The sequence below is a fragment of the Nicotiana tomentosiformis genome, chromosome 12 (assembly GCF_000390325.3).
Source record: "Nicotiana tomentosiformis chromosome 12, ASM39032v3, whole genome shotgun sequence".
Lineage (NCBI taxonomy): Eukaryota > Viridiplantae > Streptophyta > Magnoliopsida > Solanales > Solanaceae > Nicotiana > Nicotiana tomentosiformis.
Genome location: NC_090823.1, coordinates 269,022 through 282,313, shown reverse-complemented (window position 1 = coordinate 282,313; position 13,292 = coordinate 269,022). Strand labels below are relative to the sequence as shown.

The following is a 13,292-nucleotide window of genomic DNA, read 5'->3' as shown; positions in this document are numbered from 1 at the left end:
GTGAAACTTATCTATTTATACAGGGCTGAAAATTTTGGACAAAAATGCCCTTTCAGAGGTTCTGTGGCCGCACAATTCCATGTGCGGTCCGGACTTTTCTTCAGCTTGACAGGATTGGAAGTCTGCGGCCGCATAATTCTGAACTGTGGTCGCACTGCACTCTTTCCACGGTCCGCAGATTTATAACTGCGGCCGCATCTTGCTCTTCTGCGGTCTGCACAATTGTAATAGCGGCCGCATAGCTCGTCTTCTGCGACCGCACAATTGTTGTGCGGTCCGCACTTCTAGGAGACTTGGAATGCATCTTCTCTGAACTTTACTTCTGGCTCGGCTTTTGCGGCCGCACAATTCATGTGCGGACCGCACATTTCACCAATCTCTGATGGAATTTCCTTTATAACCTTTGGCCGCAGATGGAATTTTGTGGTCCGCACTTCTGAGTTTCTGTGCCATTTATGTCTTTAAGTTCAGATTACTCCTTCTTTAGTTTGATTTCATCTTGGGAGTTCATCTTCCAATATTTCTGCAATTAAGCACATTTCATTAGTTTTCGGGAATACAATTAAACGCATTTGGACTAAAACGAAAGCTAAAAGGCGCTAATAAGTAGTCAAAATATCCACTTATCAGTGGCCAAGATGTAACACTGACCCCCTATAAAAGCTAGGGACGAAGAGATGCATCAGATGGCGGAGTGTGACCTCGACCCCGGCCAGCTTGGCAAATTTTGAGAGCATCCTGGTAAGCTTGTAAATGTACGGGGAGAGTTGGGCGGGACAGACACCGTAATAGCGGCAAACTTCCTCCACCAATGGGAAAAGGGGGAGAGTATAGCCGACCTGGAAAGGATACGCATAGAACGTGCAATATCCGGGGCGGTGGATTTGCACCACATCGTGCCCTGCTGGGACCAGATCGATGTGGGCAGGAATGTTGAATTTTGCCCTAAGCTCGGCCAAATCGGCCTCTTCCATCACTGACTCCGAGATTTCGGGCTCACCTTCAGGAGCCTTCGAAAAATCGGACCTAATTTTCTCACTACGAGGGATTATTTCCTCCACCGTATGAAAATGCTCTTCCTTAATGGCGACGGATACCCTATCAGCGTGGGGGTATAAGCACCGCCAAAGGGACAGGGTCAGTTTCCATACCGGAAATAGAGGGTACATTAGCCATGTTGATTAAGGGAGGATATTCAAGCAAGGAAGTGTTAGAAGCTGCGAGAATCACTAAAACTGTAAAAAGATGCGCAATAATGGGGGAAGAAGAAGAAAATACGAAGTTTTTTTATGCAAGGGTTTCGTAAAAATTGAAACGTTACCCACACACCCCTATTTATAAAAATTCAAGCGTCGAAACCAAGGAATTAATCCATCATTACCTGGCACTGTAACCGAAGCGGCAAATTCAATCAAAAGACGCGCGCGAAACGAAGCAACATATCAGGAAATCGCGTCATAATGACGTTTGTCGCCATGACGCCATCCTGATTCGTGGGACATACAACTCCAGGAGTTACGGTTCACAAAGGGACACGCTGCCAACTCGCCCCAATCATCTCGACTCGTTTAGGTCGACCAAATGCTTCGGCCACGTTACACAATATCCGCTCATCGAGCCCGCCTTAGGCCGGCCTCTATAAGCGGAGGGACTAACTGTATAGGTCAAAATCTTCCCTAGAATATTTAGGATAATATAACATTAAGAGAAGAGTCAGCCGAGGTCGACCAGGAGATGCCAAAGCCCGTGGGCGAGAAGCAACAGATGGCCGATATTGTGTAATGCAGAAAGAGTTGTAACGGCTAGTTTATTAGGGTAGGATATTAAAGAGAATATTCCGTTGAATATTCTTGATACTTGTACTATTAGGGTTTATTGGGGGTATATTCCAGATAAATAGGAAAAAAGATAAGGAATAGAGGAGGTGATATGCACTTGATAAGAACACTTTTCAGAAGAAGAATCTCTCTCTCTCTCTCTCCCTCTCTCTCTCTCTCTCTCTCTCTCTCTCTAACAAGGATACAAACAATACATTTTCATCAAGATTCTTGTTGATATTATTCTATGCTTTTCCATCAGATCCGAGAATAGTTCGAACATTCTAGGATTTATCTGTCACGCATCATTGTCACGAGGAACAATCATCTAACTCATTTATTATTTGGTGAATCATTCCTTCTATTTATTTAAATGTCATTTATTGTAATTTATTGCTAGTTACTCCTCCATTATTGCTCATACTTTTGGAATATTTAATGCGCGATATTATTAATCCCCCACAGAATTACTCCCACACTATCCGTATTTTCAAGATCCACGTTTAAGAATATTATTATTAACTAGGTTTAACCCAACATTACATAAACCCTTACTCTTTGATTGGGAATGAGGAATGGGGTCCGGAAGCGGGAATGGGAGCTGGGAGGGTTTCCGTTTTTTTAGAGAGGGTGGGGCCCATTTGGGGCAGTTGTTATAACTATAAAAGTTTGGGATTTTTTTTAAACCTAGTTATAAATATTAAACACTAACAATGAAAGTGTCATTTTTACACCAATCTTAACACTTTAGTCTTATAAATTGCTTTAAGTGTTCAAAAGTCCTATAAATTTAATTCCCCCAGCTTTCTGCCATTAACAAAGCTTTACAGTTTTGAGTTCAAAAATTACAGTTTCAAAATTGAATTCGAATTTGATTAGGTGTTGTGGCAAACTATTGGAAATACTTTAATGAGCTCATAACTAAACTTTTGCACAATTTGGTGAAGATTTTGAGCAGATTTAGCAGGATTTCAATTCCAGGTTGAAGGAGGACGAACATCCAGTTTGTATACCATCTGTAAAAAAAAAAAAAAAAAAAAAAAAGTTACTTTAACTAAATAATAAAATATAGTTAAACCGGATAAAATAATTACTAATATTACCTACATGATAAAATCCAATATAATTACTCTTCGTAAAACTCACTTGGTTAAACAATTGCCATTTGTTTGGGATATTCTAATAAGAATCTATTATTCCATTATTATCCATTTAATCCCTAGAACTTTTGAGGAGTGTTAATTGCCTAGCATAAATGTAATTAGCTTAGCAGCCTATGTTTTGCACTCCGAAGTAATTTTGGCAATATAGACTGATGTATAGATATCAAAGCAGACAAACTACACAATGCATATAAATACAATGATAAGTTCACTCAGAAATTGTCATTTAAGAACACTAGCTCCAACAAATTTTTCAAGTTGCAGGCTCTGCGAGCCTCTGGGTCACATTTGCTGGAAAAATTTCAATGTTTCAGGGTGTATGAACAGTTTTGGTGTAGTTTGAATTCCAAGTACCTTTCACCTACAACGTAGGATGATATCCAAGACTGACATTTGCTTCTACCCGGTGCACTACACTTCTGATACTCCTATCATGGCAGAACTCAAGGGCAAGCCGAAGAGCCGTTCCGAGTCCCAGCACAACTATTACTCCTGCGCATTGCTTCTTGCTTTCAACGTGAGAAGGGACACTTAAAAAGTTCTAATGTCCTAGTTTTGACAACAGACGATTAATGAGAAGTTGAAAAGATCAAGAGCATGTACCGATTATGATGTTCACAGGCAGTGCAGAGACTCCAAGCGTAATGGATATTAGCACATCCAGAAACAGACCACCAATGAGGATACAAAATGCTACCCAAAGTGGATTAAGACAACCCTGTACAAATTAACTGATTTAGAATTAATATAAAAGATATGACTTTCAGAAAGAATGTAAGAGTAGCAGCTTGGGAAAATGCGATGTTCCTTACTCTATCCCGCTCTTGGGAAATATTCGTCCCTCTAAAAGAAGGATCGACTCTCCAAATCCAATAACTTGTCTGCAATCCATGAAAATGATACAGTCAAACATAATTAAAAGAGTATCTATCCGATAATATGTAGCTGACTAATCTTTGAGCTTAGATCTTTTTCTGAGCCACAACTTAGCATAAAGATGAAAATCGCCAAAGTATCTCTGTGATAGTGGCAAGTTTTGAAGGCGGAAAAAAGCCCCTTAACAACATTGATCCCAAAAGCAACGAAAATGAAAATATACCCTTACAGTGCCTATCGAAATTAAGGTGGTTTTGTTTCATAGGATAACAAATGACATGAGTGTTCCACCAGATCTGTAGATGAATCTGGACTTGGCTCAGAGATTTTAATCATTTCTGTTTGGACACCGGTTATGTTCTGAAGTAAGTAGAATCTGGATCCACGGTATTCATTTGGTCTCCAACCCGATATAACATTTAAATCAGTAGAATATTTGTCAGAGAAAAAATAAGGGCATGGCTATCCATGCGTCCAACCAGGCCTGTAGATGAATTTAGACTGATTACATGAACTTAGACATATTACAGAGATCTTTCATCAAGTTTGAAATTACATACATTTTATGTTCGAAGTGAACTGACTCCATGTACAATTTGATCTCAAACCAATACAACATTTTAACTCGGCAAGAATATTTTTCAAAATTTGCTCTGTTATTAGATCACTCTTTAGATGAAAGAACTAGATCTGCATCAACAAGTATGCGCAAATCCCAAAACAGTTAAATTCAGAAAAGAAATAAGGCAGCGTAAAATTGTTGCTTAAGGGGCTCAAACACAGGACTTCCGAAGGAACCTTGAAGAAGCAACTTGACTATTGCTCTAGAGTGTTCTTTCTAATTAATTATCTACTACATACATAAATAAAAGGCAAAATACATAAGATGCACCCCGTACTTGTCCCGAAAAATCAGTTTCACACTCAACCTTTACGGACGTCCTAGTACCACCCTATCCTTATTCAAAGTGAATTTAATACCTCCTTCAAATGTGAGGTGCCAAAGAAACTAATTTCACCTTACTCAAAACGCGTGGGAGGCTGAAAAAACGTAAAAGGTTACTTAAATTTTACAGATGTTATTTTTCCATTGGTTGTTATATTTAATTACACTTAATTAGTTGTATTTAATTAGTGTAATACTAACCCTTTTTATTTTTATTTTCCTTGTTCTTTTTCATTTTCCCGTTTTTCTTTTCTTCTCTTTCCTCTTTCCTTTTCTTCTCTCTTTCCTCCATTGTCACAAGAGAGCAGCACCATACAATCATAATCGTAAATAAACAAAAATTAAAGATTGATAGCTCTTTCTCCACCTATTTTATCACCTCCTCCACCCTCCAATTGTTCTTCACAACTTGGCTGGAGCAAACAATTACCAAGGTGGAAACGAAAACCCAGCACTTTATTGGATCTTTCTTAGCTTCCTCTTGCTTTGTGATTGTGCTCTATACATTAACTTCACATTACATTTTTATCTTTTGATCAAGATGGAAAGAAGAAAAAGGAAAAGAAAAAACCCAAAAAGAGAGACCATTTTCTTGTCAATATAGTCAGCTAGCTTCTCTTGCAAAGGTTCCATCAGAAAAAGTTTTTCTGAAAGTCACTTCTTTGGTTGTAATTTGGTTGCCCATGGAGATTGAAAATTTTCCAGCAAGCTGGAAAAGATGATAAAAATGTGTGGATTATTTTGAAGGAGAGAAAGATTTGGGTTGGGGTTGTGGGGGGGGGGGGGGGGGGGGGAGGGGGTGGTGAGGAGGATTATTCCCGTAAAAGAAAGAAAAAAAATGAAAACACCTGCGAAAATGCCATGTGTCGGCGCGTGTAAACACTACTTGGGTTGAATTTGGTTGTGGCATTTTAGGGGGTAAATAAATTCATCTTGGATAAGGATAGGATGGTAATAGGACGCCCGTAAAGGTTGAGCGTGAAATTGACTTTTCGGGACAAGTATAGAGAGCAACTTATGTATTATCCCTAAAAAAAAAAAAAATCTTATATAAAATACAATAGACATATTAACAATATTCTTATTGTACTAATGTGCGAATACATACCCACAAAAAGGGGCATAGCTAGAAATACTTTTTTACTGGGTCAACCACTTTGTACAAAATAAACTTAAATATGTCTATTTTTATATATGAGATTTTCTCTATTTTAAAGTATTGCATCTCTATATTAGCAGATACCCTATATTTTCAGAAAATGTGGAAAGGATGAAGCAGTTGTAACAAATTTGCAAGATGTTTATTGAGGTCTGGTTCATGGCTAATGCTTACCGGGAGGTTGCAAGATTGCTCGTATTTAACATTTTGCAGACAAATAATATAGGTGCAGCAGTTGAAAAAGAGAGGAAGAGCAGAATCAGAATATTCTCATTCATAGATTAAAAAAAGTGGAAGAACCTGTACACAGGATTGGTAAAGTAGGAACAAAGAGAGGAAGAAGGAGAAATATAGAGATAGCGAGAGAGCCACCCCCCACCCCACCCAATTAAAATAAGAGATCAACACAACATAATCAACTCAGCCTTGTTATTCATTATCATGGTAGAAAGCATATAAACACAAAACTTTCGGTCTAGGATAAATGACTAGGAATCAAGAATTACTTTGTGGCGAAGAAACTTGGTGTCCATGTTTCATTTGTATTTCTCCTGTAAAGAGAGAATCCGGCAGTATGCATATTTACCCTAACACGTGAGAGGATTGTGGTTGAGCCAACCAATTTCTACATAGTATTGACACGATATATTTTGAAGTAATTTACTTGACTTATCAAGAAAGTAACTTGGAGCCACAAAATCTAAAAAAGGAATAAAATGAAATTACTATGTTACAGAAATGTACCTTGGGCCTAACTCAACTCTAACATCTAGCTCAAGTAGTGAGAAATGCTCAAAATCACATAAGAAGACTACCATTATTCACTGAACCAGTGTGAAATTATTTTTAAATTTTTTTTCAGTAATCAGTTATTTCCAACTTTGGAACTCAGTGGATAACATGTCCCTCTACCAAGCGGTACACCAACCCCATTCTAGAAATCACACGTGGACCTTAACGCAAACTTATAAGAGGGACATGGCTTACAAAAGTTGGCTGACGCCAAATCGTTGATACGTGCCAGTATTGGCAAGTTTAGAAAGCCCACTATGACATGATAATCGAAAAAGAGGCCACCTTGGTTGGCTATCTTCAAGGATAACTCACCTTTTAAGAACACTCTCTTAAAAGAAGCAAACTACTGCACAAAAGTCATATAATAGATTTATTAAATACAAACTGGCCTACATTAAGGCTTCGAGACCTATTTATAGGCTACTAAGTCTAAGATGTTTTGGTAACTAATCAATGTGAACAAATGAACCCACTAGATGACAAAATAGTGGTAAGCTAAAAGATATGACAAGTATAAGGATAAATGATGACACGCTGTCGAATCATCTTAAACTGTTTAAAAAAGATTGGCGCATTCCTATATTTCCTCAATAGGAAGTCTTTATAGCCACACAAATACTATGGCTTGTTTAAGACTACGTGTTTCAATAGTTTTATAACCACACAAATGTTATAGAAGATAGTGTGGCCTTCATCAGCAGATCTAATCTGTCTGGCCACATATGACATGCCTAAATACTGACAAGCTTTATATGTTGCATCATAATTCATTTGCTTTAGCTCCTTCTCTTCTTCAAGATCATCACATGGAGATATACCCAATCCCCTTCTAATAGCCTCAGCAGAAATAGCATAGTGTATCTCCTTTCCAGCAATCTCTTTGACGCATTTCTTGAATTTGCATAAGGGACAGCGAGCATACTTGGAGGAATCAAAAGTAACCGTCGTTCCACATATTTCACAGAACATCAAATCCCATTATCGAAAGTATGTCATCTCAATAAAATCTTCCGGCAAATCGAATGGTGAAGAATACAGAATTGCCTCCAGAAATTATGTTTCTTATAGGGGCCTTATTGCTTTCTCTTCAGCTATAGAGCAATTTTTACACAGAACGTTCAGCTGAGGTGCACCCTGAGTACTCAGGGTTTAAGGTTTTAGTTGTAAAGAGTTATGAACCGGACTGCATAAGGAACACTTAAGGGGGGAAATGGTAAATATGGATAGCCGAGGGGCTGATGGTATTCTGGACAAAATTATCTTGAGATTTCATCCTTATCTATTGAGTTTTCATCATCTCCTTTAGTAGGTTTTTACTCCCACATTGGTTGGTATAGTTGGTGACTCTTACTCCTTAGATTTTCCAAGCCTATATAAATGCCTTTAACCCTTAATATGAATTATCTTGTATTGAATTATAAACACTTTATAAAAAGTTTTGTGCTTTAGTTTGCTTCTTTTAATAGTGTATTTCATCTTAAGAAGTGAGGTATCCTTGGAAATACCAACCAAGGTGGCCTCTTTTTCGGCTATCATATCATATTAGGTTCCTAACCTCACCAATTTTGGCACACCCCTGACATTCTGGCATCAAATGCTGTGAGGGACTCCATAGCAACTCACAACTGTATAAACTAGTTAACAAGAAAAAGATTCTAGCCATTAACTCATTTTGTAGAGTTATGAGTCGGCAAAATTCCCTCACGGCATTAAGCAACTTTACGCAGATGACTCTCTTTAATAACTAGTTTATGAAAGGGAATAACTACTAACTGTTTGTAATGGCTAGAATAAACTATTTTGTGAAATGGAATAAACTATTGCCTGATTAGTTAATGGAAGGGCATAACTACTGACAGATTAGTGATTAGCTAGAATAAACTAGTTCAAGAAAAGGGAATAACTACTAACTGTTTGTAGTGGTGCATATTCTTCCTCATTTACAAATTTATAGGTTCTTATCTTGTCCATTATAGTGTTAAAACAATTTGAAGTTATTTCTTTTTTATAAAGATGCATAATGTTGTAAGAGATTCAACATCAACTCAAAATGGTAATTTAATAACCAGAATCTACTACTTGTGGAAGGGAATAACGATTATCTGCATATGCAGTGTATTTTTTTCGTGTTTCACAAATTTACCAAGTGTTCTTTATCTATTCCATTCTAGTCACACAACATTCTGGGAAGTGACATATTATTGCCACTAGCCAAAGTGGTCTTTGTCATACTGATGGTTCAAAAAGTATGTTCTCCATTCGCTCCTACTTAATCGACCACAAAAAGCACTCAAGGGAGGCAGGTGCAGTCAAATGCTCAAGTTCAAAAGCCTATGAGCTGAAATGCCAGAAGAATATTCATGCTTCAAAAAGCAGTCTAGCTTGAATGCTGAAGCACCCAGCAGCAACTTCAAATAGAGAGCCAAAAGCATGCATAACCAAAGTTTAAAGAGATCCAATCGTTCCGCACTCATCTAAAAGCATTGGTATCCAACAAAGACAGATACTTACAGGTGCATGAGACTCTGGAGGTGCCACATTGGCAGCTACTTGCCTGCATAAAATGGAAAACCTACATCAATATTCTGTATAAGGAAAAACAAGATTAGCATGCACTTAGTCTATCACTTACTGGCATATTTCGCATTTATTTGAACCTCTAGTATTAAACCACGTTTCAATGCATGACTGATGTGCTTTTGCCAATCCACCACGACAGTGGCATCCAAGATCGATTAACTCTTCTTCCTTTTCCTCTTGACATACTCTGCAAAGCGTCATAGAGAATTTCAAAACTGGACCAGAGCCTCGTTCTTTATATTCTAAAAGCTGCGACAGAGACTTTTCAATGTACCTAAGGAACTTCAAAGATTGATACTCTGAATATGCAAATCAAAAATTAAGAATAAAACTTACAAAGATTGGCACACTCTATATTAAATCAAAATAAATGGCCGTTTTGCTGCAGCAAGTTCTGAAAGAATACCAACTAGAAATCCATAAAGTACTAAAAATATAACAACATACCCAGTATGATCCCACAAATGGAGTCTAGGGAGGGTGGGGTGTATGCAAACTTTACCCCTACCTTGTGTGAGGTAGAGAGGCTGTTTCCATAGACCCTCGGCAAAGTACTAAAAATAAATTAAAAGAAAAAAAAAGACTATCTCAAAAGGTCTTTTTTTGCAAATCTCATAGACTTAATCAACTAGGATTTGCTAGCCTATTTTAAGTTAGTTATGGACATCAACTTAATTCTTTCTTTTAAATAAGGTGGACATTAATTCAAATATAAATCCTGTAAGCACTCCGATTTCCCTTTCAATTTTTAATCCCTTGATAGTTTATGTGTCACACTACCATTCAATTACACAGAAGTAATGTGATAATGAGCACTACCACAACTTTGACCATGAATATAGCAACACACCAAATTCACAACAGCTCTTGAGAGCTAAATTCTAGAGAGAAATAAAGGTCATAGTGTCAAAACGAAAAGAAAAAAAAGGTATGGGTACTTCTCTTATGGTTATTATATCTAGATACCATCATCGAACGTAAGGTTGATGCGTTATTGATCGGCAAGCAACTTCGGACATGATTACAGTAATAAACCTTTTTACAACAGTTCTGGAAAAAAAAAAAAAAAAGGGCTAAATCTTGGTAGAACAAAAGATCATCCAAGCAGAAGTTCTCGAAAATAATTTTTTTTTTTTTTTTTCGGGGGAGGGAGGGGAATGGTTTATTCAGTATGTAGATGTAGATAGCAATGCAAACAAAGCACATAAGAAGGGTTCAATAAGGATCAAAAAGTTTGAAAAATAAAGGGTCTCATAACTAAAACTTTACACGGTGCTTACGAGCTAAATTGCTCTGACACGGCAGTTTAGGTACCGCACCTGTGTCGACACGACACTAGTATGGGTGTGGGTATGAGATCCGCACTGGATCTGGTCAAACAAGATTGGGTACTTTGACCACGATGGACGGAAAAATTCGAGACGAGATACAATTTGATTCCCGAAATCAGAACCAAAACTAGGATAAATTTGAAGAAAATAGCATACTTTATAGGATGCCAATCCTTTACTTATCTACAACTTAAAATAAAAAAAAATTCACAGTTTACAAGTTATTCGTAAGTATTCCACAAAAAATTTCATAATGTAGAGATATTTTTATATTTTTGAATTATTTTTAGCGGGGTCCACACACCCGTATCCGTACTAGAATCCGTATATCCGAATCTTAGAATTTACATTTCGAAAAATCCGACCTCTAGATCTACACCCTTGTCGGACGCCCGCACCCGTGTCCGAGCAACTTAGCTTACGAGAAAGCAGTAAAGAGACTGGCAGAAAGGACCTAATCTCTACGCAAGTAGAAGAGCTAGAAACCTGCATTGTTCATGACGACTAGAATTCCTGGATAAGTTAAGCTTCTTAGGAGACTCTACAATTTCTATTTTCACAGTAGTGGCAATATCCCCAACTGGGTCTGTGGTTACTGTGGCAGCTTGGGAGTTGAGTGATTCGCCCGCAGAAACCACTATGGTGAGTACAGATTGATCCACATTTTCAGTAGCTAAGCCATGATTGCTGGCCTCCGCATTCTGCTTTTCAATATCCAATGGATCACCGCAGTGGCCACCCAGGGCGGTACTATCATGCCGGACTACACCGACATCCTGCATTGGTAACAACTATGAAGGACCAAGCCAGAACGTTGCTATCCCTCTGCAACCTTTTTTAACATTCCTCCTACACAAAAACAGGCTCAGACTTGATATAAAGCTGAAATTATTTGGTTCACTACACCGATACCAAGTAACAAATTCTCACAAGATAAATCTAAATCAAGCAAACAGTTTGACTACTACATCCGAAAATTTCAATTTATCCAAAGAGGAATCTAATGCAAGGTATTATGAGCATAAAACCACAGGAATTCTTTTTCGGTTTTCAATGTTTACTTACGTGGATGAAACTTCAAATAAAGAGCATACATTTACCAGCACGCTCACACATTCATACGCAAGTCTGCATATAAACACACGACAATATCTAGCATGGCGGCCTAACATGGCGGAGCCAGGAAAAATGCAAGAATGTGACGATTAGGATGCTGACGTATGACCTAAGTAACTTTTGTACCCCCTCATTCGATGGATTTAAAGTTTCCCAAATGTCAAGGGGATTTTTTTTTTATAAGATAGAAGGGAAGCTCAGATGCACAACTCATCGTCCTGTAAAGTCGGAAAACAGCAGAGACCCTTATCACCGCATATACGCACAGCTATCATCACAGCTAACCCAGGGATGCACCAGCCGGTAAACATATGTCAAGGGGATTCAAAACCTTATATATACCCCAAAAAAGTTGTTTTTACTCTATTTTGTGCAGTACAATTTTCCGATTAAGGGGATTTAATTGAACATAGCCCCGCCACTGGCCGCCTAATTACGAGAAGAAGAGTAAATCAAACCTCAAAAACCATGAACTAAGTGATCCATCGAAGATGTACAGAAGCACATAAGTAATTGAAACTAAATAAAAAAAGACTACGTTTTTCACACTCATTTGAGCAAAATCCACATCCAAAACAAGCAGAAGGGAAAAGAATGCTAATACCCCATCTCATCAATTTTTTATGAGGACCCATCTCATAATTCTCCTGCAGTTACCAGTTTCAATCCCTCAATTGTCATCTAAACGGAAAAAAAACTCATGCTTTACCATCTCAGTAAAAAAATTTGGCATAACTTTGAAGCGTCCAATCAAGCGAGAAATAAAGGGAACTAAAAACGCTGTTAGGTAAAGATATACAGAAATGTTACATACGTTGAGCAGAAGCGAGTTGATTAAGACGGTAGCGATGAGTATTGATTCAATGGAAAAAGTAGGGGGGGACGGACCTGGATTTTCTCAACAGTATCTCTACATATTCACTGCAAAATATCTGATTTTTACGGAGCTATCGAACAGACGGAGTCACTGCTGTCCTTAATTACTGGCGGTTTGGCAGCCTATTTGGTTTGTGGATTAAAAACATTATGCCCTTCTGTCCACTTCGCCTATGCGAGTGTAGTCTATTGTTTACAACTACCACAAGCAAATTGTCGTCTTTAATAAAGTTAGAATTTTCTTATAAAATTGAAATTTAAGGTTTTCTTTTAATGTAAAACTTACATTAATTAATATATACTCCATTTGTTTCATAAAGAAGGAACATATTATTATTTAGGGTGTCAAATGAGAAACTTTATTAACCATATTTTTTTCAAATAGATTTTAAATATTTTTTTTCTAAGTCGAAGATTTTACGGAGATAACCTCGCTGCTTTCTTAAAGGTAGTGATAAGATATGCGTATATTCTACCTCCTCATACGCCACTTGTGACACTACACTGGATATATTATTATTGTTATTGTTGTTATTTTAAATATTTTGATTTTTTAGCTATTGTGACTTATACCAATACTTTTTGATAGTTTTTAAATATATAGATTTTAATTTAAAAATTAAAATAACTTAT

The 13,292-nt window shown here is 37.5% G+C and overlaps 1 protein-coding gene and 1 non-coding gene across 9 annotated transcripts; both read right to left on the bottom strand.

Annotated features, from left to right (window-relative positions):
• Positions 1–2,542: 2,542 nt before the first annotated feature.
• On the bottom strand, positions 2,543–12,877 carry LOC104087864 (uncharacterized). 8 transcript variants are annotated; one of them, XM_070192266.1, is made up of 9 exons: positions 12,598–12,707; positions 12,388–12,464; positions 11,154–11,516; positions 9,389–9,523; positions 9,268–9,310; positions 3,793–3,861; positions 3,584–3,698; positions 3,335–3,472; positions 2,543–2,833 (listed from the first exon to the last, which is right to left on the bottom strand). In XM_070192266.1, the coding sequence occupies exons 3-8, from the start codon at positions 11,447–11,449 to the stop codon at positions 3,342–3,344; spliced, it is 789 nt and encodes a 262-aa protein (XP_070048367.1). In that variant the 5' UTR covers positions 11,450–11,516; positions 12,388–12,464; positions 12,598–12,707; the 3' UTR covers positions 2,543–2,833; positions 3,335–3,341. The 8 variants fall into 8 exon arrangements, with proteins under 8 accessions (XP_070048367.1, XP_070048366.1, XP_070048364.1 ...); XM_070192265.1 differs by lacking the exon at positions 12,388–12,464 and having other exon boundaries at positions 12,672–12,811; XM_070192263.1 differs by lacking the exon at positions 12,388–12,464 and having other exon boundaries at positions 12,598–12,736.
• Positions 11,977–12,066, bottom strand: LOC117274559 (small nucleolar RNA snoR114). Its single transcript, XR_004504667.1, has one exon. It is a non-coding gene; the product is annotated as a small nucleolar RNA snoR114 (small nucleolar RNA).
• Positions 12,878–13,292: the final 415 nt, after the last annotated feature.

Excerpts from the sequence above, each read along its gene's own strand:
- LOC104087864 (XM_070192262.1), bottom strand. The coding sequence starts at position 11,449 with ATGCAGGATGTCGGTGTAGTCCGGCATGATAGTACCGCCCTGGGTGGC. Across the intron at positions 3,862-9,267 it reads CTCCAGAGTCTCATGCACCT|ACAAGTTATTGGATTTGGAG; the intron begins GTAAGTATCTGT and ends CATGGATTGCAG. Across the intron at positions 3,699-3,792 it reads TTTCCCAAGAGCGGGATAGA|GGTTGTCTTAATCCACTTTG; the intron begins GTAAGGAACATC and ends TAATTTGTACAG.